The sequence below is a fragment of the Vulpes vulpes genome, chromosome 9, assembly GCF_048418805.1.
Source record: "Vulpes vulpes isolate BD-2025 chromosome 9, VulVul3, whole genome shotgun sequence".
NCBI classification, from domain to species: domain Eukaryota; kingdom Metazoa; phylum Chordata; class Mammalia; order Carnivora; family Canidae; genus Vulpes; species Vulpes vulpes.
Genome location: NC_132788.1, coordinates 20,523,784 through 20,549,074, shown reverse-complemented (window position 1 = coordinate 20,549,074; position 25,291 = coordinate 20,523,784). Strand labels below are relative to the sequence as shown.

General features: G+C 39.1%; 1 protein-coding gene across 2 annotated transcripts; it reads right to left on the bottom strand.

The window, feature by feature from the left end:
• Positions 1-1,908: 1,908 nt before the first annotated feature.
• Positions 1,909-25,067, bottom strand: BNIP3L (BCL2 interacting protein 3 like). 2 transcript variants are annotated; one of them, XM_026007901.2, is made up of 6 exons: positions 24,584-25,067; positions 16,869-17,052; positions 12,098-12,170; positions 6,917-7,020; positions 6,634-6,783; positions 1,909-4,699 (listed from the first exon to the last, which is right to left on the bottom strand). In XM_026007901.2, exons 1-6 carry the CDS (start codon positions 24,681-24,683, stop codon positions 4,651-4,653), a joined length of 660 nt encoding a protein of 219 aa, XP_025863686.1. In that variant the 5' UTR covers positions 24,684-25,067; the 3' UTR covers positions 1,909-4,650. The 2 variants fall into 2 exon arrangements, with proteins under 2 accessions (XP_025863686.1, XP_072575610.1); XM_072719509.1 differs by lacking the exon at positions 24,584-25,067 and adding an exon at positions 17,807-17,942.
• Between the last annotated feature and the right edge of the window lie 224 nt (positions 25,068-25,291).

Genomic DNA, 25,291 nt, shown 5'->3' with positions numbered 1-25,291 from the left:
CTAGGCTGAAAAGTGGGAACCTAGTCTGGGTTGACTGGACTGATGCTTTGGCTTATACTGAAGAATAATGGCAGGAGCAATTACGAGGCTTCAAGAATCTCAGCTTTGGTTCCACTCCCCTTTCAGATCAAGAGATACTGATGGAGAACAATCCAATCCCATCTTCCTTCAGCATTTACACCATCTTTGTATTCAAAGACCTCATCTTTACAGACAGAACAGTCTATCAGACTTGGATTTCCTCAACTTCTCACTCCTTCGCTCCTAATTGGCCTCTCTTGACCCTTCCTTGCCTACCTCTCCACTTCCTATCATGAACATTTGGGTTTGCATAATGGCTCCAAAAGTCCTTCTCTCCCTTTTCAAGGTCAATCTCCCCTCAGAGTGCTTAACATATATCCCCTCAGGGTCTTACTCCAGTATTTTTCTGCTCCCTTGTGCCTTTAGTATTTCCCTTTGTGCTCTTCTGTTAGCCTACAGATCTACTCTCTCTATACCTGACTCAAGCAAACATCCTACCACCATGTCTCCTCTGAGAACTCTTCCCTTCCTTTTCTTCATCTCCAGATGTACTGAGAAAAGCCAGTACCTTCTTACTTGTCTTTCACTGACCCAATACAATCTTACCTGGGATCCCTCATTTGCTCCTACAGAAAATGCTCCGTGATTCAACAACCCAAATCAAAAGGTTGTTTTCAATTCACTTTCAATCCACCTCCTTAACCACTAAATCTGACAGGATTGGTCACCTCTTTTCCTTTTGGGCAGGGTGGGGGTGGGGGGTGGGGGTGGGGTTCTTCCTATCAAACTATTTACATCACTCACCTGTTTAAGTTTCTCTTCTGCTCAATCTTCAAAAGCTGGACTTCACTGCTTTCTCCTTTCCTCTTGGTCAAATCTTCAAATTGTACATAATACACATGCAAGTGTGTCTCCATGTATTTCCATTCCAGACCTTTCTCCTGAGTTCTAGTGCTATATAAATAGTGTCTACTTGTTAGGTCCCAACTGGGTTCAGTGTATTCAAAGTTGAAGTCATTTTTCTCTCCCCCCACCACTCCATTTCTCCTTTCCTCCATTTCTCAGTTAATAGCATCAAAAGATACCTAGAGGAAAAAAAAAGTGGGGGCAGGTGGGGGGGATACACATGCCTTCTTCCTCTCTAAATCATCTTACCACTTACTTGGGTTTTTTCCTCAGATATTCATATCCACCCTGGCCCCCCTTTCCCAGCCCTGGGCTTAACCCTAGGGCAGGCCCTATTCCTTACCTAGACCATCAACCGATCTTGCTTCAGGTACTCCTCTCCTCCCTCTTTCAGGACCATCCAAAACTTCAGTCCTCACTTTCCTGCATTTAAACCCTCAAAGGCATCTTGCTAACTGTATGATACATGATCAACTTCCAGAGGAGCATATAAATCTCACCTTGGTTCAACACTAAACTATACCTTCAATTTCCTCTCTACCCTCCTATTTTCCAGCCACAATGATCTTCCTGTTCTTTCCAGAATATATTTTTCATGTGCCGGTTTCTGCCATTTCCTTACAGGCACACTCTTGATTCCCTTTTGCACTTGTTGGACACTTACTCATCTTTCAATATATCACCTCTTCTGTGAAAAATATCCTGATGCCATCTGGCAGAACAAAAGTTCTAAATAATTTGGTCCCATCATATTTCACACACGCTTCTCCGATAAATGATTAATATTGTGTAGTGACGGTTTCTCTGCAAGCAGGAACTTGGGAGTCAGGAATAGGATTCACTGCCATGCACTTGGCACACTGATAGGCCCTCATGTATTTGAGGAACTTAGTAATGGAAAATTTCTGTGTGGGCAGGTGAGACCTCATCTCTAAACTCCCACGCAACGCACGTGACATAAAAAGATATGCTGACAGAAAGTTTTGTGAGAGCTTTAATGGCACAAAATGTTTATAGCTACAAGTTATACATGTCTTGTAAACTGTATATAATGATACAAAGTGCTAACTAAATAGATGAAGAATGCATAATCACTTTGGCTCAGTTAATTCCAATAATTTCAACAACTGGTTCACTTAGAAATGCATCCGACTGGCTAAGTCTTCAATTTTCACTTTTTAGAATAGTAAATACTTTTACTGCAAAATAACTTGTTGCACTTTTCAATGTGCAAGTTTGTGCAGTTTTGCTCATGATTTTATTTACAGATATTTTTAGCCAGTTTTCATCAATCAAGAAAAATGAAGCCTGCCTTTTCATCCCCCAAATTGTAAACAGGTGTAAAGCTTTAAAACATTAATCTTAAAATGTCAACTATTAATTGTTGAAGTCTCCTTTCCAATCATGCAATCTGTTTCTGTTCAACACAAATCTGGGTAGGAGCATAAACATGTATTCCATATGTTAGGGCTATCAATAAATACTGCATGATTTCATCTTAGGAGAAGTTTTACTGTGATCATGTACTCATGTTTTAAGTAATAGTCCAAAATTTCACAGATATTTTAAGAAAAAGGGAAGAACTAAATTTATTCCCAATGTTGAAAAAAATCATAAATATACCCAAGTTCAACCATACTTCTGATAGAATTGCTACTGTAGTTCAAAAGAGGGCAATGTGTTGCCAGTAAAAAAGTTGCTCTTATTTTTAAGGTTAATTTAACTTTTCCCTCCCAGGATACCAAATGTAATACTAGTTGCATATTTAGCAGTTTAACAGTTTAGTTCTTTCAACTTTATCAGCCTTTCCAATTTTACTCAGGCTTTTCAAAATCAGCGGGCCATCAGATTCACTTTCTTTCCAAAGAAATCCAAATATGAACACTTGAAATAAATAGATTACAGAAGGCAAATCAAGTGTTACCAGGTTTGAGAATAAGATAGAAACAAGATATAATAAAAAGATATCTAAAATCATTTAGACATCAAGTGCTAGAAAGAAAACATAAAATAATTCAGAAAACTATTTTGGATATATCATCTTTCTTAAAGATAACCAGCTATATTCTTGAAAAAAGATAGTCAGAAATTAACTTTTTTTTGTTTAACCTGTAGATTATTTTTCACTATAACATGTCCATTTTACAAAACTTGATGTGAAAGACAACAGAGTTAGTTTCTGCAAACTGGCAAAGCTGGTTGCCAGTGTTCTTATCCAAGGCATATCTGATGTGCTTTATTTAATGAATAGATGGCCAGTTTTAAAATTAACAATGGTTCTCTAGTCAATAGTAATGTCTATATCATAAACAGTAATTATTTATATATAAAACATATAATAGTATCCCCTTCAGAGCCATGCTAGGTGTTCCAAAATCCATCAAATCTACTTAGAATAACTGATAATCCTGCTGTTTTCTAACAGTTTGGTCCTAAAGCTTCACATTTTAGAAATGAACAAACAAAACAGAAACAGTCTATTATTGAAGGAAGCTGCCGAGCACTCTGGAACTGCAGGAGTCGAACACGACTGATCAGACGGCCCCGGAGAACATGACCGGTGCCCGCACGGTTGCGGGCACCACCTTGGGAAGCTTGTGCAGGTAAACATTAAAAAGGGAGCAATCCAAAGAAAATAAATGGCATCTTTTTAGAACTTTGTCAACTGTTCCCACAACCCAAGTCTGTTTTTCAAAGTTGCATAAGGGCTTGGAATCACTCTGAAACAATTATCTTCAGAGTTTAAAGTCTTCAGAGTATAAGCGGGGCTTCCTAAAACAAGAAGCCTGTATTTATACCACAAATTGGAACTCATTCCAAAGCCCCTTCTTAAGAATTAAAACAAAAAAACAAAACTTAAAGTCATGAAAAATTCACATGCAGCTAAAGCTAATATGAACGTAAAAATACAAACACACACAAATACCCAAAGCAATTTCATATGTTTCTAGGCCTGAGACGTTCCTTAGGAGAAATAAAGATTTTACACCATAGAAAAGACAGCATTACAACATACTAGAATTAAAATCTGCTGATGTAGTTTAGTTCTTATTCTACTTCATACCCATCACTTATGTAGCCTGCCTCCTATAAATTAAAAGGCGCCATTAGGAGGCTGTTTAGACAAAAAGTGGCTCCAAAGCTTGTTTAAAATAATTTTTTATTGCCCAGGATATTTTTTTTCTTGTGTCTTATTTTGTTTGTTTGTTTTCTTTTTAAACAACTATAAATTCAAGCTTAGGGAAGCTTGCTTTGTCTTGGAAAAAAAAAAAAAAACAGTAACGAGAAAGCTGTTCTATCATTTGCTAACCTTATCTCATTTTAAGAGAGAGATGGTAGTCATCTTGCAAGAGTAAAATTTATACCATGAACGATGCAGGTCTAAGTCTGGTGGCACTAAAAGGAGACAATAGCATTGTTGACAAAATTATAATCTGCTGGTGGCATTTGCGGAAAAGAAGCCCTTGCAAATTTCTAAATAACAGTAAACTCTGTTAGGAAATTCTAAAGTGTCTTACAGGCCAAAAAGGGAATGAGGTTAGTAAAATGCCTCAACAGAGTTTGAATAAAATACTGGATTGGAGAGTTATTGGAACTTGGATATGTAAAAATAGGGTGGTAGGTTGGGTCATGCTTACAATGGTCTCAAGTTCAAATAAACTACTGTGACAATACACCACTTCACAGGTCACACGCTTTTCCGGGGCTGTTCTTTCCTTTCCTTCAGTAGGTGCTGGCAGAAGGTGTGCTCAGTCGCTTTCCAATATAGATGCTGAAAGGAAACAGAGTGCAACGTGTCTCATTGGTTTCAACGGCTGCATACCAGCTGTCCACAGGCTGAACTGTACCTAACAACTCTAAAGGTATATGCGCACAGTTCCCTAACACCCTGAAATCACTGCTGACTTACTTAAAACAAGTCACCAGCCAGCCAAACTGGTTTCATGTAATTATGTTTACTCATTAGGCAGGACTGGACAGTATAGGAGCAGTGATCAGACAAAGTAAAACACATCCCTCCAAAGAACAAAGCACAGCCAACTTCCTTTGAGATGCTCCCTTAGAGTGGGCAGAAAGTTCTACTGATATTTCACATACAAAATACAGTAACATGCCAAATTACAAAGCTGCCAGTGCTTTATAGCAGGCTCTTTACTAACCATTTAACTCTTTAGGATGAAGGCCTAATATTACTCTTCCATGCCACGCAAGTATTTTTCTTAAATAACATAAACAGAAGGAAAGGTAAAGCAAATAGGAAGCTAGTCCCACACCCAGTGTTGTCATTAAAACCAACTTTCTCAAATCCTTTTTTTCTACATTCATCTATAACAATACTTATTCCAACAAGCGAGAAGATCTGAAGACTCATGAAAGGAAAAGACACTCGAGGTACAAAAAGCAAGTCCTTGAGGGCAAATGAACTACCTGCAGTCAATACTGAAGGGGCATTTAAACTCCTCCCCCTGCCTGCCCTCACACCAACCCCATTCAATATTCACAGGCTCCCTGCCTCCACAAACCCCTTCCATCCACTCTGCTGTTTGTGATCACAGCCTTCACCATCACAAAAATAGATCAAGTACCCAGAAAGACAAAAGGAGTCTATGGGAAAGTCATGTGTACGTTTCCACATTTATGACTATAAATCTCTCTCCCATATGCTGAGCTCTCTACAGGGGAAGTAAGGGGTCACATAGCTTTCGCATATTATATAGAGAAAATGACTCTTTGCGCATGCTTACAGTCTTTAAAAAAAAAAACACCTAGTATTTAAATTTTCCTAAAATCTTATAAAAATGGGTTTCCTCAATTGTTCCATCAAGAGAAAAAAGAATTTAAAAGACATGCCAGAAAAATTCATCAGTTACAGGTAAATGTGGGGTCACCTTTAGAAGAATAAATGAAAAGGCTACAAAGAAAAAAAACAGGATCCCAAACCAACCTACCAGTTTCACTCAAAGACTATTCAATAAAACGGTGTATTTTCCCATCTGGGGGAAAAAAATGTTCAAATCAACCTCAAATTTATATACTTAGAGGTTTGTTTACTTTAAAACTTAGCTAATCTCGGGATGCCTGAGTGGCTCAGCCATTGAGTGTCCACCTTCAGCTCACGGCATGATCCTGGGGTCTGGGATTGAGTCTCACATTGAGCTCCCTGTGAGAAGCCTGCTTCTCCTTCTGCCTATATCTCTGCCTCTCTCTCTGTGTCTCTCATGAATAAATAAATAAAATATTTTAAAAAGTGTATTAGAGAAAAAACTTAGTTAATCCTGATGAATCACTAAATTCTACCCCTGAAACTAATAATACACTATATGTTAACTAAATCAAATTTAAATAAAAAATAAAAAAGAGAAAAATAAATAAAAATAAAACTTAGCTAATCTTGAGTAATTACAAACAAGAATAAAACACAAAAGGAAAAACCAAGCATGGAAAAGTCCACCTAAAGATGATCACTGAGAGGATTAACCTGAACAACTTATTTTCAAATAAGAAAAATCAAACTCCACTGTTAAAAATGCTTACCAGTATAACAACAGTGTATCAGCTTCAACAACTCTTTTAAGCTCTCCCTATTTGCACTAAAACATTAAAAGCAAAACAATACAAACTGTTTCATGCATATCCCCTACATGTGGAAACAGAACAGAGGAATGAAAGGAAAGAAAAACCCATCAGGAGTCCACCAGTACTTACCCTAGCCCCAAAGCCAAAACATGAGAGAGGAAGAGAGACGGAATGAACACTTTAAGGAATTCTGCGGAGAAAATACCCCCTTTCTTCATGGCCCCACTTTTCCTCATGCTTAAAGAGACGGAGCGTTTGGGATGTCTGAAGTGGAACTCCCTAGGGGAAGAAAGGCAAAGGAAGGGGTCAGAATTGCACTTGCTGAGAACTTCCTGGGACCAAGCAGGTCGACACCCTATGAGTGAGAACAGCACCCATTGTGTCCACCGAGGAGACACGTGCAAGGACTTACTTAGGTGGAATGTTTTCAGGTCTACTGGACCAGTCGGACACCCAGTCTACACTTTTCTTCAAAGCATCAACTTCTTTCTCTCCTTCTGCAGCTTCTTCTTCTGACTGCAAAGAAGAATTACAATTTAAAAAAAAAAAAAAAAAAAAAAAAGGAAGACCAACTGTTCCTACTACTAAAGACAAATCTAGACAGAAAATGTAGGAAAACTCTAAGGTTGTGTGTCAGCAATTTTTATGTAAAAAACACGCCAGTATTCTAAAAAGGCTGACCAAAGGATTTGTGATCAGGGCGTTCACTATCTTAAAAGGAACCTGAGTGGGCTTCATTGTTGTTCTATCTAAGCAAAGGATGTGAACCTAAAAAATGTGTACTTTGGGCTGCAATGGTAACTAAAATGTGGAGAGTATTAATAACTGTTGCATCTGGGTGATGCTTACACAGAGGCCCTCTGCAACAGTCTCTTTACTTTTGTTTGCACTTAAAAATTTTCATTAAAAATTAAAAAAAAAAATCTCCAAAAGTACATGCTAACCAATATAAAGTGATAAGAAAACAAGTAGGAGATATGATGAGGTAATAAACAATAATAGTATTTATTAATCATTCATCAAGAGACAAGCATCATTCTAAGCACCTAACATGCATTAATTTTTACCTGCAACAACACTATAAAAAGGAAAATTGTTAATATTCCATTTTACAGATGAGGAAATGAAGAGAAATTCAGTAAGTGCCTGAGGTTCAGTAAATAGTAAGAGACAGGGCCAATATTTAAACCTGGGCAAACCGTCTCAAGAGCACCCAACTCCTAAGCGTTGTTTTACTGCCTGGAAGGAGATTATATTTTTTTAGGCAAATCACTATCTAAACATTTCCCAAAGTTTATTCAAAACTACTTAAGCTAAAAATTTTTGGAATCATTTACTTTATACTGACTTAGAAATTGACATTTTTTACATCAGATAAATGACAAAGAGGTCCTTATTCTTGCTAATGATAACCTACAGTTTCAGGGTGAGAACAAGCAAAATTCCCAATAATAGCTTCTCTTTTATGAGAACCCACAGGAATGAGGTGTTTCTAAAAAATAACAGCAATATTCACTCAGCTTTAAGGAATGTGATGCTAGGACCTCAAACCCAAGCATCTCAAAGCTAAGAATTGTTTTGATCTGTTATTTTGTTTGAATAGGATTCCTTCTTTGACCAAAGGTTTCATTCTTTTCCATAGATAACTATGAAATGCAGGGCTTGATACAGCCATGTGATTCTTTTTGACAGGGCTAGTTCTCTAAGAGCTAGGTGCCCCAGGAAGGCAGTTCAGAGAGTAAAAGGGGCTCTGTATCTAGAGACTATCAAACCGAAAGTAAAATCCCTGTGGATTTTTGCTACTCTGGTAGTATCATTCTTATTTAGTTCTGTCAGACTTGGCAAATTCCACTGAATGACACAATGTAGCCTTTAGGATTAAGCTTTTTCCATTGGGTATTGAGATTACTCAGAATCATGAGTTGGCTCTTTGTGGATTACATCTGAAACCATCCTAAATAAAAAACAATAGGTTGTTAAAATTTACTTATAGATCAGTTTGTGTACACACAATATCTAACTACATTCATCACACTACATGTCACTTCTGCTTAGTTTCCAACTCTGGCCTCACATACCTCTCCTCAAAACTGCTAAAAGACCGAGGTTTAAAATTGTGAACAAGTTAATATTTCCTATTTTCCAAGAGGATGAAAATGTAATAAGATTTTATGTTCTAATTTTTTTTTTTTTTTAAGACAATGTCACTTTCTCTCAGTTGAGTGAAGCAAAGTTATCTTTGGACTACTAGTAAAAAACAAATTCCCCAAATCAGTTTAGAATGCTTACCTTCAGAACCAAGAATCCTACGCTATCCTCATTTACTACTGCTGTGTGCTTCCCATTATTAATCTTAAATTTACCAGTTTCAGGTTTTAAATTACCTTCCAATCCTAAGAAAAATGCACTTAATATGGTAAAAATGCACTTAATCTAATTAAGTAAGATTCATGCTTTTAATTAAATCAATAACCCTTTCTCTACACCTACATCTAAAGAGTCTGATCATTTTAGCCTGTTCTCTGTCCCCTACCTTCAAAGCACTTACATTTTCCTTCCCTGGTCCACATCAAGTTCTCTAGGTCTCTATGTGTGGCTATGCACAGAATAGGGTCCATGGACAGATAAACCCCAGTTTTACAAGGGGGAAACGGTCGGTCATTTTCAGTCTGTATCAGTGACAGTGATATCCAACACTGTGTTGGCCTCTTCAGTCCCAGAAACACACTGCAAAAATGACTTCAAGAGACCTCCGAAGTCTTTTTGGTGCCTTAAAATGGAGGCTCTTGAGGACTATGGTCATAAAAGTATAGTCTGAATGATCCTTTCCTAAATGTATTACGCCTTAGGCTTCCTCATACTGTAGCTCACCAGGAACATCTTAGTTCATTCTCATGACCTTGGGAGCTCTCCTGAAATCAATCCCGTGCACCAACTTATTTTAGTAGATGGCACAGGGGCTACAGGCTCAGACAGCCCTGGTTTCGATCCTGGCTCTATCATCCACTGGCCTTGTGATCTCAGATTAGTAATTAAATGAAGACAAAGCCCCACTTCTCCTATTTGTTCTTGGAGCTAATATCACCTCTTTCACTAGACTGAAAACACTGAAAGTGGGAAAAACCTTTTTTAAAAATAAATTTAGCATCTAAAATATATCTAATATATATTAGTGTCTTTCCTTCCTTCTCTCGGAAAAGGCTGAAAATGTCCTATATTCCTTGTATAGACATATGTAAAAATGTTCGGTAAGAATAAGTCCCATGACAGAGTCCTGTGGTAAATGCTTCTGTTTGGTAATCCTAAATTTGCTTCTCATTTAAGAAAAATATCCACTCTCCCAAACCCTAATGTTAATTTTTATTTTATTTATTTTTATTTATTTATTTTTATAGATTTATTTATTTATTCATGAGAGACACAGACAGAGAGGCAGACACAGGCAGAGGGAGAAGCCCTTTTGAAAGTTTAAATAAATCACACTATGGATTTCTCTCTTATTAAAAGTCTTACTCTAAAAAACATATTTTTCTTAAAGGACTTAAGACTGCTTTTCCAAAGACTTAACTGTGTTTAAATGGACTGCTTTGTTAATATCGCTTACCAACAACGTTAACGATAACTAATGTTCTTTTAGGTACCGGTTTCTGAATTGGGACCACACTAGCAATATGACCATAATCCAACATGGAAGCCAAACATTTTACATTTTCTCTCCTGAATTTCACAAATTCTTCTGGAATTCTAGGATGGATGCAGTCAGCTCTATGATTCCATTTAAATTCAATCATCAGTTAAGGCTAATTGTTCACTGCCACTCCATGAATCAGGATAGCACTTATCAAAGTATTCCATTAGGTTGTTAGGGGGAAAAGTATGTGTGGAAAGGGAGGGAGGTCTAAGATCAAATAGGCTTGGGCAACACTTGGTTTAAACAGATTATTCCAGTGCTCACTTCGGCAGCACATATACTAAACAGATTATTCTACTACAGAGATTGTCAGAGCCTTTAATGTGCTATGTGCTGTAGCTACTGGGAGGACAGGGGGAGCAGGGTGAAGGAGCCCAGGGACTGTATTATTTCCACTTAACTTCAGAACTATCACATGGAGGAGCTTCCCATTAAGCAAATGTTCCTCAAAACACATTCAAAAGAATGCTAATTTAGATTTTTCAACTTGTGTGTACAAAGGGCAGTATGAATTGAGGACATCTTCCTAAAGGAAGACTATAACAAAGAATTACTTTCATTTCTCTTCCCTGGAATTCCTTAGTACGCTTTTGCCATGGAAACTATGTATTTTCTTCTTCACTAGTTACAGCTTATGCACATGGCAAAACCGACATACATTAGTCAGCAATTCAACAGCAGTCAGAACATCTCCGTACACGTGAGCCTCCTCTATGATACAAAGCTCATCATTAAATAAATTTATATTCAATCTGTAGATTTTCTAGGTTTCAGAGAACAGTATAAGTAGAACATGGGAAAAGCAGGGAGGAACTGTGCAGCCTCATGAAACAGAAAAAATACTGGGTGGACCCAAAATATTATGCACAATATTTCTAGTGCGAAGGCAGAACAGGATATTGTATACAGCGAACCCCACAGAACAAAGTTTCTGTCCAAATGCATTTAAACACTCCTTTAACAAATACTCTGCTAGCACATGAACTCGGTAGAAAAAGGCAATGGTTCTTGTCCTCATGAATTTGCACTCTGGCACTTTTAGGTGAGCTGACACATCACTAAAGTCAAGGGCTGGCCATGAGCATTCTAAATTGTTAACTACAGGGACGCCTGGGTGGCTCAACGGTTAAGCATCTGCCTTCAGCCCAGGGCGTGATCCTGGAGACCTGGAATCAAGTCCCACGTCAGGCTCCCCGCATGGAGCCTGCTTCTCCCTCTGCCTGTGTCTCTGCCTCTCTCTCTCTCTCTCTCTCTCTGTGTCTCTCACGAATAAATAAATAAAATCTTTAAAATAGTTAACTACAAGTACTTATCATAAATTTCAGAATATTAACCATTGTAGGCTTTTAATACTATTATCCATCCATTTTATTAACAATGTCAACTCCTAGTAAGCTACATTTATCTTCTTTAAGGAACCCTGTAAAATTTAGATGAATTTTATCTCTAGCTGTTGAAATTTGTCTCAAGACACTGTTTTGATTTCAGATGCATAGAAAGTTTTCATGCCGAGTTCTACAACTTTCCTTTTCATTCATCTTGTGAGCTTAAATAAAATATCTTTTCAGCTATTTATAAACTCAAGAAACTAGCCTGGGATACTGGAATGAAATATTATAGACAAGAATTTTCCAATTCTTTTAGAGTGATAGGGCCCTAACCTCTCAGGCGCAAAGGAGTACAATAAGGGCTGTATCATCCTAAGTAAATTCCACAATCAGAAACTGAAAACAGCTTCAAACTACTTTTTAAAGTCTTCTTATTCTTTACTTTAGTAAAACATACTTATTTAGAAGCTCACTCTTTTCCTAATTATCTAGTGTACATTAGAAAAACAAGCACAGACACACCATCTGCATGTGCGTGCACATACACACACCATCTGTGTATGCACACACATACCTGAGAGCTATGGTCTCTGCTGGTGTGCATCTCCACATCAAACATAATCTGCCCATCTTCTTGTGGGGAAGGGCTAGAAGAGAAAGAATTTAACCATTAGTTTTAATTCTCATTTTGTCAAGTAAATTAACCTTCACTGGAAATTAGAAAATTGAAAGTTACAGTAGTATGCCTTTGAAAAAGCAGCAAATCAAAAAGTATTATCTTGACCCTAAAGAAAAAATGAAATTGAGCACTCTTATTCCCAAAATGTTCTGGAATTTTACGATGGTGATAAATTCCTTTGCAAGGATAAATTTTCTTATTTTTACTCTTTTTCCAATAAAGATACAATGATCTTCAAATTCAGAAACCTAGTTGGTTTTTTTTTTTCTCAAAGTTCTTTCATCATTAAATAATTCATCATCAGCAAGTCTTAAAATGTGAAAGCAGTTTTCCTGAGAGTCCAGCTGGTTGCCAGCCTCCTGAGCTTTCTGGGTATAATCTGAAACTGGCCCCTTTATGAGGGTGCAACGAGAGGGAAAGAGGCAGACCATTCCAGGGTGGTAGGTGGCAGCTTTAAAGAGCAAGGGAACTTATAGACAAGGCTTGTCTTGGAGTGACATTAAGGTGAACAGACCACACAAGCCTGCCAAATCTTAGAAGTTTATAGAAAGGCCTTAATTGAGTTTAGTCACATATACCATTCAAAAAGTCTCAACATCACATTTCTGTCTCAAAGCTGTATTCTTGAGGCAGCTTCTGGGAGCAGGGAAAGCAAGCGGAACGTACATTCCAAGGACAAAGGAGGAGATGGGGAGCCTCTAATTGCCCAAGTCCAGCTCCAGGGTCAACCTGCGATCACATATTCTCAAACACCTTCCCCCAACACTCTTTCAAAGGGTCTTCAGGGTTAAACTGTTTTCATGATACTATTATGATTTATTTGCCTTTTTCATTCTTACTGTCATATCTGTCATTCTTATTCTATGTACAGTGAAATTTTCCAAAGGCTACATGATGTGTTTTATCACTACAGACTGAATGCAAAAGCAAATGAGAATCTAGCTGTTATTTATTAAGTTAGATAGAGAGATTTGTAAAAATGTAAAATAATGCTGCTAGTTCAAATTTTTTTTTGGTTATGAAAAGGTTATTTTTCATTTCAAAAAGTCACTTATACTGAAATGTAATGGGTTCATTACTGTTGAATGAATCGTATTTTTAAATTTTGTTTCATTTCTAGTATAGTTAAATATCAAAATAACCACATAAACAAAAGATCTTTGGGGGTCCTAGTAATTTTTAGGAATGTAATGGAGTACTGGAGACCAGAACCACTATTCTACTTATTTCAGAAATATCTGCTTTGAAATATTTCAGAGTTATTATATAAGCTCATATATGGATACAAGACCTTCAATGAAAAGTATAAGATATATTCCCAGAAGTGATAACTTACAGATAAACTTTTAGATAAGAACACATGCTCCAAAATACACTCGATGTGATAGATGAATACAACATGCTAAATTCTATGTTTAATGTTATTAATGATTTCTTGTGTAATCACAGTAGGTAACTAGATTTTCCACTACACACCCCACCCTGCCAAAGTCTAAGACCAAAGGAGGGATGAAAATGCTCCAGGCTTAACTGGTTTAAAGGAGTAGATGTTATCTGTTAAAGCTATCAAGAGTACGTGTACAACTTTAACATATAGAGATGATGTAGAGACAGACTCCAAAATAAATAAGATCATCCAAAATGTGTCAGACTGGTTCGGCCTAGGAGCCTCAGACTATTCTAACTGACATACAAGAGCCCCAAATCGGGATAGCAAAAGAGAGAAGCTGGTTCTGTATCATGTAAATACATTAGCATATTTAGAAAATTTTTTCTTGAGGTAGAAATCTCAGGCGAGAGCACAGGAACCACGTGGAAGGAGGTACTCTTGTCCTCAGTTTACGGTCGTTATGCTCATGTATCACTGTTTCGTTCACAGCCAGAGATCAAGTTAAGGGCCAGCCTCACATAGCCAGGAGCAGGTCAGGGCAGCAGAATGACATGGTCAAGAACCCTACAGATGCACTGCTCTAGTTCTATATTCTTATTTATCACTGGCACCAATCTCACTCAGAGAAATACTAAACATTTCACTGGTAAACGGTTTACTACTTCTAACAATTGGGAATACATTAGAGTTTCAACCCTGGCTCACGTTAGAATTAGCCAGGGAGCTTTTAAAATATCCTAATGCCTCTACCCCACCCCTGACAACATACTAAGAATCTCTAGGGATGTGGCCTGTGCGCTGGTATTTTTAAAAGCTCCCTGGGTGTATCTAGTGTGTAGGCTGAGAACTCCTGCAATAGGGTAAAATGCAAAACAAAACACATAGGGGATATGATGGAAATATATCTCTGGAATAATTTTTAAATTGAAAATATGGTTGACCCTTGAACAATGCAGGGTGCCAACCCTACCCTGCACAGTCAAAAATCTGTGTACAACTTCTGACTCCCCCAAAACTTAATTACAAATAACCTACTACTTTTGACAAGAAGCCTGACAGATAACATAGTCAATTTACACATATCTTGTATGTATTCCTACAATAAAGTAGGCTAGAGGAAACAAATGTAAAAAAAAAAACCCTTAAGGGAAAGAAATGACATTTACCATACGATACTGCACTTTATGGAAAAAAATCCACATGGCTGTGCAGCTCAGACCCATATCATTCAAGGGTCACTGTATATATAAACTAGCCTTGGGATGAATATCCAACAATCCTAAAATGTTCCCACCTACAAAAAACATTTCTCAATGACTTCAGATATGGAGATGCATGCCAATCCAAATGATATGAATTTTGAAGACATTTTAAAATGTTAAGATGTGTTAGCACAGGAGAGTATTACTGAGTTGGAGTCGCAGGCCTTCTCTGAAAAATGACCAGGAACCCAGATCCTAAACATACATAAAGTGAGGGACAGGAAAATGTTCAAAAGCACATGCCACACCTTGCTTCAGGTGTTTAGAAACCTAACTTAAATGTGGTCACGGGAAGGTAAATTCATATTTGATCACAAGTATAACTACTAACCAGGAATGAAATGAGACGACCAGAAAAGCAAGCAGGTGACTTTTTCTCTGCTCAATGACAATAGCAAGTGAACAACAGGTTAAGAGGCACACTGATACCAATGCTCAAGGGTCTTGTACTTGAATGCATAGTAAGAGCCTCATAAAGAGGCCTAGAACAAGCAGAAAACTTCAGAAACCTATTACAAGTCCCAAAATATAAATGTAATATAACATAAACTTCATTCTGAAAGACAGACGAATGCTGTTGCAACTGGAATCAATGGCAAGCTGTTCAGCAAAGAGCCATCTGCTCTGCTTCTGCTCAGAACAAGAGCCATCCCAGGCTACTAAGAAGCACAGGGACAAAGGCAGGGATGAGATGGGGTGGCGGGGGTGCACAGTGTGCTAGAGCCAGCAAACCAATCCTCTGCTTCCTTGGTAACATCACTGGTTTATAAGATATCCAGGAACTTCAGACATGACCGAACTTCTGTTTCTCTTTTTAAATTTATCCTGACAAATAAAATATGCTATATATGCAATTTTTACAAAGTACAAAAATATTCAGAAGAAAAATATCCATAATTCCATCTCTTAGGGATAATCACTTTTATTTTTAGTATACATTTTTAAGTGTTTCCTTAGTCTTTTTCCTTATGCATCTGCATTTTCTACATGACTAATGTCAGTTAACTCTTAATTAACCAGATCATCCTTTATCCCATAGTGCTAACAGTATGGCTGTCATCAGACTAAGAAGTGTCAGGTATACCACCATGTATTTAACACCTATCCCTCAAGAAAAAAATAAAGCTTACACTGAAAAACAAATGAGCAATTCGGTTTTATTCCACTCATACATATCACTGTATCCTTACTCTTTCACCAAAAGCAGCCCTTCATCAATGGAATTACTTTCCCCAAGTCAAAAGTAGAAAAATGAGGTCTGAAAATAAGGTTCCGCTGAAGAAACAGGATCGTCTTCCAAATTAGCCATCTTTGCAGACCTTGTGTGGTCTGCATACACCATACAAATACTGCTGTAACTTGAATTAACCACCAGTTCCTATGACTCAAACATGTTACTGAGGGTCTGCTACACACCAGTACCATGATTGTCAAGGGTACAAAAGAGATACACCATGCCTTTTGGAGCCTCATCGTCTGGAAGGGGGGACAGATACATAAGAGATAACTGACAGAATGTGATCTGTGAAACAGGGTCACAAAGGAAAACTGGAGAAAGTTTGTTAATTCTACAAGTAAACATTTATGCCATTGACTTTTAAACCGATAAACATCAAAAAATGATACAATCTGAATAAGGAAATTGATTTAATCTAGGGAAAAACACCAGGCACTCAAATATTTGTCAATTAGCTATCTGATTTAAATATACATGCTGCAGTAAATCAAGAGTCCTTTTTTCAAAAAAAGATTTTATTTATTTATTCATAAGAGACAGAGAGAGAGAGAGAGGCAGAGACACAGGCAGAGGGAGAAGTAGGCTCCATGCAGGGAGCCCGATGTGGGACTCGATCCTGGGTCTCCAGGATCACGCCCTGGGCGGAAGGCAGACACTCAACCACTGAGCCACCCGGGCGTCCCAGGAGTCCTATTTTGTCAAATGAGAACAAAACCAGATTTTTTTTTTTTTTGGTGAGAATTAACCTTATAACCCATCTGTATGGATCTCACTTACCTGTCACAGTGAGAACTGGCTCTTGAACTACTCTGTCCTGATTCATGCTGTGCATCCAAAAGAATCTTCTCCATGTCTCCATTGTGGATAGAGGATGAGGAAGGTACATGTTCTAGCCCCCCATTTTTCCCATTGCCATTATCATTGCCATTGCTGCTGTTCATGGGTAGCTCCACCCAGGAACCTGTTGGACAAGTCAGATAGCTTAAGTTAACCACAGCAGAACCAAACTCTGTCATGTGCGCACAGATGCGAATGTGGTGAATTCTGATAAGAGTTCTGTCTCGCCTCAAAGCAAATCCAAGAGTATTCTGAAGAAAATAAATAAGGAGCAACAGAAGTCTAAAAATACATATAGTTTCTCTTCCTGAAGTGGCTCACGCAATCAACCAATTTAGAAGAAGCTGGAACTCTACAACGAGGATCTTAGAAATGTGCCTTTCAGCCAATTTTCTCTCTAGTTAAAGCTTAGTTTATATCACTGAAAACTTTGAGAGTGCTTTTCAAAAAATAAATGGTTACTTTATTATTACTTATCCTTAATATTTTAAACATACATATGTTTAAAATAATATATACCTATTTTTCTCACAGTCTACTTCAATTAGTTAGTTGTATCCTCCCCAGATGAAATAAACCAATGGCTTAGAAACTTTATAAAAAAATATCTAAAGAAGTTAACAATTGTCCTAATTAGCACAATTGACAATCTCCTATAGAACTTAAATTCAATCATAAAATTTTCAACTTGTGTACAAATGTGCAGCACAAAATTAATGCTCTTAATTTTATTTATTTATTTTTAAATGCTCTTAATTAAATCCAGGGACAACACCAAAAATTCTGAAAAAAGCTTTCTCTCTATCCCACACATTAGCTTCTTCCATTCCTTTATACCTCACCTCGTTTCTATCTTCTCCCTTATGCACTAGCCATACCTTGTAGATTTGTCCTTTCTTCTCTCCCACGACTTCCTATTTCCTAGGTTTCATTAAGCCTTGTTGGTTTGGGGGGAGAAACTACACATCTGTACAGGAGACAGGTTTTCTCAGGCCAACAGTCAAAGAGGGTGGAGCCATAGAAAAGGGGATGTGGCCCTGGTAATTTGGATAGCTCTTGAAAATATTTATTGGCTCAATGAGTTTGCTGATCATATTAAGGTGCTTTAATTTTAATAAAAATTGATAATAGTAGCCACCAGACCAACTTCACAACAAAGACAGTGGAGGATTTTCTTCATAATTTCCATTCCTTACAACAAATTTTGTTTTAGAAAATATCACCGAGCAGTTTGGGAGGGCCATTCCTCCAAACTCTCAAGAGAAGTGTAGAGTTTTGTGACTGAACAGCCCTCCACCAGTAAATCAGAAAAACCACCCAGAGAGGCTCAAACCCTAAACGCACTCTCAATGAGGTAAAGACTATTCTAGATCCAAAGTGAACTCAACATCATCCTCATATAAAGGAAAAGCTCAAAGGCAGACCTGGCTGGAAATCTGACTCCACCACCTACTCTCTGCCTGTCTGAGCTTCAGTATTCTCATTTGTTAAACAGATATAAAAACACAGACCTCTACTTCTCAGAGCTGCTCTGAGGATTAAACATAGGACATAGGTAAAGTGCCCAGTAGGTAGAAGATATTCAGCTACCCACTAGTTAAACAAGTTTATATTTGTCAAATACTTAGAACAGTGTTTGCTAAATAAAAATGAGGTTACCCTTTCCTTCTTTTCCCTCAAAGGCAGTTCCAGTGGGTGTCACAGTCCCATAACTGCCACCAAATCTCTGGGACTGTGCTGCCAAACAACACAGTTGTAGGACATCTGTGTGACCTCATTCTATACACAAAAATGGACACACACAAGACAGAACTTAAAAGGGATTAACAAATTCAACTAGCAAAGCTAAGACAGATTTTTAACACTAAAGGTAATTTAACTAAATAACTTGGAGTGTCCCTGGAGTAAATAAGAAATATGCCAAAAGCACCCCTAAATTTAGAGTTCTGCAAGCATTTTAACTGGAAAGACAGAAAAAGAAAGAGGTATATGATCAATTTCTTCATACTCATAGTGTTTTCTAGAATTTTCAAGCTCTTTTTAAACAAATCCGTTCTTCTTGTACAAAGGCCCAAAGTGCAAAATAAAACAAACAAAAGACCTGAGCTGCTCTGAGTAGAAGAACTAAGGAACCAGGAGTTCCCTGATGGGTCTCTGGGGAAGCCAGTCTTCCCAAAAATATTATTCATGTTCACTTCGAGTAGCTGATCAAAGAGAAAACCCACTGTAACAGTATCAGCTTTTCCAGACCTTACTTTTTTGAAGGACTTCCAGACCAGTATCTAAATTCTACTTTCTGCATTAAAAATATGTGAGCAATCATCACCTCATGGACTTGAGAAGACATAACTTGGAAAAGCTTAGTAAAAGTGATCTCTGTGACTGGCTTTACATTCAGCATAATTGAGGCCATTTCTACTTAAGGCAGACAATATTAATCTGGCACATATTAATACGGTGATTAAGAGCACAGACGGAAGGCCAACTCCCACTCTATGACTTACAGCCTAGACAGGTTACTTAACCCCTTAACAGTTTTCTTGTCTGTAACTTGGGGATAATAATTATATCTACTTCATAAGGTTGTTAGAAGGTTGAAATGAATTCAGCATGGAGAAGAATAAGGAAGGTCACTAGTACATGGTAAATGCTACATTATTACCTGCTATTATACTCTGGTTTTAAAGAAATTTTTCTTGTTGCGAAAATGTGTTTCTTGAAAATAAACCCATGTAAAGTACAAATACCTTTCCTCTCAATCTCCTATTCCTACTCTCAAAGAAATTCACTTTTAAGAGATTCATATGTAAACTTTCAGAGCTTTTTCAATTAAATATAGTTCAGTTTTTTGCTGTTTACAAAAAGTTGAATTGTATTATACATATTTTTCTGTAAGAAGTGCTTCTTCCCTAACAACTTATAAATGTCTTTCAATGTCAATGTATGTTATCGTACTTTATTCTTTTAAATTGCTTTGCATCTCAACATCAGGATATGCCATAGTTTAACCATTATCCAAATGTCAATGGTTAACCATTACACAAACTATTTCTAATATTATGTTACTACAATCAGGTCTTCAATGGAGGATAATTTGACAATATGCATTAAGACACCTAAAAAGGGGAGGCCTGGGTGGCTCAGTGGTTGAGCGGCTGCCTTTGGCTCAGGACGTGATCCCAGAGTCCCAGGATTCAGTCTGGCTCTGCCTATGACTCTGTCTCTCTCTCTTTGGGTCTCTCATGAATACATAAATAAAATCTTAAAAAAAAAAAGACACCTAAAAAGGTATAATTCCCCTTACAATTCTCTTCCAGAGAGATCATCTATGGAAATAAACATTATTGCAGAGAAAGTTATTCGCACAAATATTAAAAGTTTCATCTTTTGACTACACTGGGGGGGGGGGGGACTTGTCTTCCTCAAGAGATGGACTACACATGCTTTTCATTACCTACTTCATTCCTGATTTACAGCTTCAGAATTTCTTAATGTTCTAACTCTATCAGTTCTCACAAAGTCCCCTTCTACTTGGAAAGGAAACAAGACATGAGGATTGTGCTGTTCAAGCAATACAGAGTAGAAAAAAATCTGAGTAAATTTCATTCCTAATAATTAGGCTTTAAAATGAGAAATGGCAGGCTCTTCTTGTTATGTTATTTTAAAAGATTTTATTTATTTATTCATGAGAAACATAGAGAGAGAGGCAAATAAGGCAGAGGGAGAAGCAGGCTCCCTACAGGGAGCCTGATGTGGGACTTGATCCCAGGACCCTGAGATCACAACCTGAGTCAAAGGCAGACACTCAACCACTGAGACACCCAGGTGCCCTCTCCCTTAAAGATTTTAATATACTTATTGATGAGAGACACAGAGAGCAAAGCAGAGATACAGGTAGAGGGAGAAGCAGGCTTCCTCTGGGGAGCCTGATGGGGGACTTGATCACAGGACCCCGGGGGTCATGACCTGAGCCAAAGGCAGACATTCAACCACAGGTGCCCTCTACCTGTTACATTAAAAGATAACTTACAAAGTGAAAAGTGTTTTCATGCCAGAATCTATCTATCTATATATATATATGTATATATATATATATATATACACAATACATGAGACATTTTCTAGTTTAAGTCTTTAAGAATTGCTAAGAGAGTCAAAATTGCTAAGAGATTCACACTTCCACATTTTGTAATATAGCACATCGTGAAGGTTGGTCCAGTAATTGTGATTATATTCATGACTGTATGTTGTATATACTCTGTATAGTTTTATAATCACTAGTTTAATCCTCTTGCAAGAAGGGGAGTGGGAGAGCTGAGGGATAGAGGAAGAGAAAGAAGGAAGAAGAGTCTCTCGTTTTTTCCTACAACTTTCCAAGGTCCCATGTGTAACTCTTCTCCTAACCAGGGTAACACATTTCATTATGTCTTATATTCTCTCCTTAAAGCCTTTATTTTATTTCAAGCACCTGATGCTCCAATCCAGACCAAGAACAGTCACTGACATTCTTCTTAAAAAAAAAAAAAAAAAGAAGTTGGTCATTTTGCACAAGTGGGTACTTACACCTGGTAACTTAGGTATTCAAAACAGTATCATGAAGCAATGAAGTTTCACATGCCATAGCCTTAAAAGCCTTCTCACCATACTGGGGAAGCCAAGTAATCATGGTTGAAGATGTTTTAAAAAGGAAAAAAGAAAAGAAAAAAAGTCTGTACTTCCTACATTAAATAATAAGAATTTTACTACTGCCTTGATTTTTTTATTACCTACAGGATTATATAGCATTAATGCCCTATACAAATATTCTTAAGTAACTTGATAGCTTTCTCAAGAATAAAACTAAGACTGGAAACTGGAAAAACATCATTTTAACTGTGCCGGTAGTTCAGATATTTGTCTACTGATTTGTAAGGAAAGTGAACAGTTCCCCTACAATGGTGAACTAAAAAAAAAAAAAATTTAAGTTAAATTAAAAACTCAGAAAAATATTTCACTATTCCAAATATTTCCATAATTTGCTGTTAAAACTCTGTTTTGACTCCTGAACTGAAGAAAAATCCCAAACCACAGATAATCTGTACAATGAGTTCATCTCCTGTGTTTCATAGTTGTGCAACTTTACCCAACAAAGAACTTCAACTTATCAGCAATTTGGGTAGTATTAGATGTCTGAATAAGTTGTTTTGCCCAGTGCCCAAAAATCACTTGAAGGAATCAGGAAAGCTTCTTGTTTTGTTTGAACCACTGTTGTATAATGAACTGGGGGGGGGGGGGGGGGGAACCAAACAAACAGAATAAAAGACTAAAGGGGAGAAATTAAATATGGCACTGCCTAAAAGCTTTTCAGTAACTTTTCAAAGCTCACCCTACCCAAAATAAAATACTTTATATCTATCTAGATTTCCCAAAGCAACATTTTGATATCACACAGAGACTGAGTGTTCTTCCACTTTTGTTAAGAGCTAATATAAACGTAGCAGCAACTGATTGGCCAAAAACATCAAATACTTCACAGGTCTGTCAGACACAGAGATAAACATCACATACAGCTCAACAAATCCCATTTGTTGCTGTTTTTGTTAAATGGTCAAAGGAAACTAAAATTCCTTTTTTTTTTCCTGTGCAATCATGTAATCATACCAACCAAATAGCTAACTTGTAAGTACTGCAGGAAAACAGTGAGTACAAGTAAACAGTACTTTTTACTCAAGTAAAAAGAGCCAGATAGGCAGATCACCTCTGTACATTAGGTAAAATAACATACTGAGGGAATAGGAAACACACGTAACCAGGAGATTCTGAGCTACTGACGTGTCCTGAAAAGTACACTAGATCTTTTGAAAGTAAAAAAAAAATCTCAGCTCTAGATCCTAGCCTGCTGTGAACATGGACAACACACTTTTCTCTTGTTCTCTTTACCAGTAAATAACAGAGACAAGCTACCTCTAAAGTCTCTTCCCATTCTAAAAAATTCCATGCTTCTAAAAGAGTGTGCTAAAAACGGGTAAATACTGTTTTAATTGCACATTAACAGATGAAGCAAATAACGTTTGAGGATACATAAATTAATCCTTACTGTGGGAAATAACATCTTACATTCCAGAACATAAAAAAAGACACTTGAGTTTCAAAAACTCAACATCTAAGAAAGTTATCCATCAAAAGATGGTACAGTAGCAACAAACAATGAATCTTAAACATCTTGAAATACTCAAATTCTGGGTGGCTCAGTGGTTGAGCCTCTGCCTTCAGCTCAGGGTGTGATCCCCGGGTCCTCGGGAGGGACCAAGTCCTGCATCAGGTTCCCCTGCAGGGAGCCTGCTTCTCCCTCTGCCAGTGTCTCTGTGTCTCTGATGAACAAATAAATAAAATCTTAAAAAAAAAAAAAAAAAAAACCAACCCTCAAATTCTAACCCCATCTTGTGGGGACAAGAACTCTTTTCTCTAAAATAAATTTTAGGCCATGTTGGAACACCTCCTTCTTACGAAGGAGGTTGCAATGCCTCTGAGTGCTATTTAAGCATCCAAATCATTTTTAAACGATTTCATCTAGCCATATGCTAACCGTCCCAACTGCCTCTTTCACGAGATCAATTGCAGAAAGGTTAGGCAAGAATCTTTGCAGACCACTGAGCTTTCAAGACAACCGGGAAAAAACCTTATGGACAAGATGTCTGAGCACCAGAATGTTATGATGAGCAACTGGAGTTGGTCGTAACTCAAATACTGCATATTAACTTCCAAGAGCCCTGATCACTGACGGGATCAGTGTGGTTTTAATCCCGTTCCTGAATATTCACTGCCCCAGATTCCATGATTTATGCTATCTTGGATCCTTCAAGAGGCTGTTCACGAAAGGTTTTCAGGGTACACAACTCCATCCATCGTTTCAAAAACAAAGCAAAAAAAAAAAAAAAAAAAAAAAAACCTCACTTGGGCCAACTCTCAAAAAAAAAAAAAAAAAAAAAAGTAGCAGAGTCGCCTGACCCCCTCCCCCCCCCCACGCGGTACAAGTGACCACCAAATTACCAAATGATCTTCCCGACCCGCCTGTGGTTAACAAAGGAAGGGAACAGGAGGGCTCAGCTTCCGAGCCCGCGGGGAAGGGCGAGCGGGAGAGCTGGGGTCGGCCGGGCCTGAGCACCGCCGCACACCTGACCTCCCGCGCGTCCCCCGGCCGCCCCTTCCCTAGGCCCGCCGCCCGCGTCCATCCCCCAGCGTCCCCGCTGCACGTCCCCATCCCTGCCCACGTCCCCTCCACCGCCCGCTCCGCCCACCCCGCTCCGCGCGCCCCAAGGCCCGCCCCCCCGGCGCTCCGATTGGCTCTGCCCAGGGGCCCACCACAGGTGGGAGCGGCTCGCCCCCCTTCCCCTCCCACCCACCTGCCCGCTCCAGCTCGAACCCAAGCAGCGCCCCCACCGAGACCCCAGGACGGAGGGGAGACGGGGCCCGTGGAAGACCGGAGCGCCTCCTCCTGACAGGTGACGGGAGCTGTCAGTCACCCGCACATCCTCAGCGCTGGCCAATGAGCTGCCTTCTGCTCCCGCCCCCCCCGCCCCCCGTGCGGAGCTGGCGGCGGCGGCGGCGGCGGCCGGAGCAGCTCCTCCTCCCCCATCCTCTTCCCCGAGCCCCCCCCGCCCCGGCCCAGCACTCACTGTTGAGCCCGGCTGGCGGGGGCAAAGGCTGTTCACCTTCCTCGCAGTTGTTGTTGTTGTTGTGCGGGGGCGGCGGCTGCTCTACTAAATGAGACGACATCGTCGCGCTGCCGGAGGAGCCGCGGCCGCAGCAGGACCGTCTCTGGTTCTCGGGCAGCAACACAACAAGCCGAGTCCCCCGCCCCCTTTTGTGCGCCTGCGCAGTCCCTCCCCCGCCTCTGACGTCAGGGCCCGCTCGGGCCACGTGATGACAACACAACAAGCGGCGGGGCGGGGAGGAGGCGTTCCCGGGCGGGCTCCGGACCCCGAGACGCGGGAGTCGCGCTGACACGCGCGCCTGGAATGAGTTCCTGCGTGTCACCTGTACAGGCCTGGTGGAGTGACCAACGCGGCTGGCACGGAGATAGAGCTTAGGGAGAAATGTGTAACGAGGAGGCGTGGAGGTAGGTGCTCCGCGTTGGCGCCCACGTCCCCTCCAGCATCTCCTCCACCACGTCCTAGCCAATCCCGGAGCGTTTCTTTTCCCACGTCCAGAAGGACTCATTTCTGTGATAGGTATCCTGGTGACACAAAGGAAGCAGAATCCCCGGCGCCTCCCTGTCCTACACCTAAAGCAAAGCTGGCGGTACATGAATGCTCTGATCGGGGAACAGTGTAAGGCAGGCCAGAATTTTTACTTGTTAAAGATTTTTTTTTTTTTATGAGTTT

Excerpts from the sequence above, each read along its gene's own strand:
- BNIP3L (XM_026007901.2), bottom strand. The coding sequence starts at position 24,683 with ATGTCGTCTCATTTAGTAGAGCAGCCGCCGCCCCCGCACAACAACAAC. Across the intron at positions 7,021-12,097 it reads GCAGAGACCATAGCTCTCAG|TCAGAAGAAGAAGCTGCAGA; the intron begins GTATGTGTGTGC and ends TCTTCTTTGCAG. Across the intron at positions 6,784-6,916 it reads CCTGAAAACATTCCACCTAA|GGAGTTCCACTTCAGACATC; the intron begins GTAAGTCCTTGC and ends TTCTTCCCCTAG.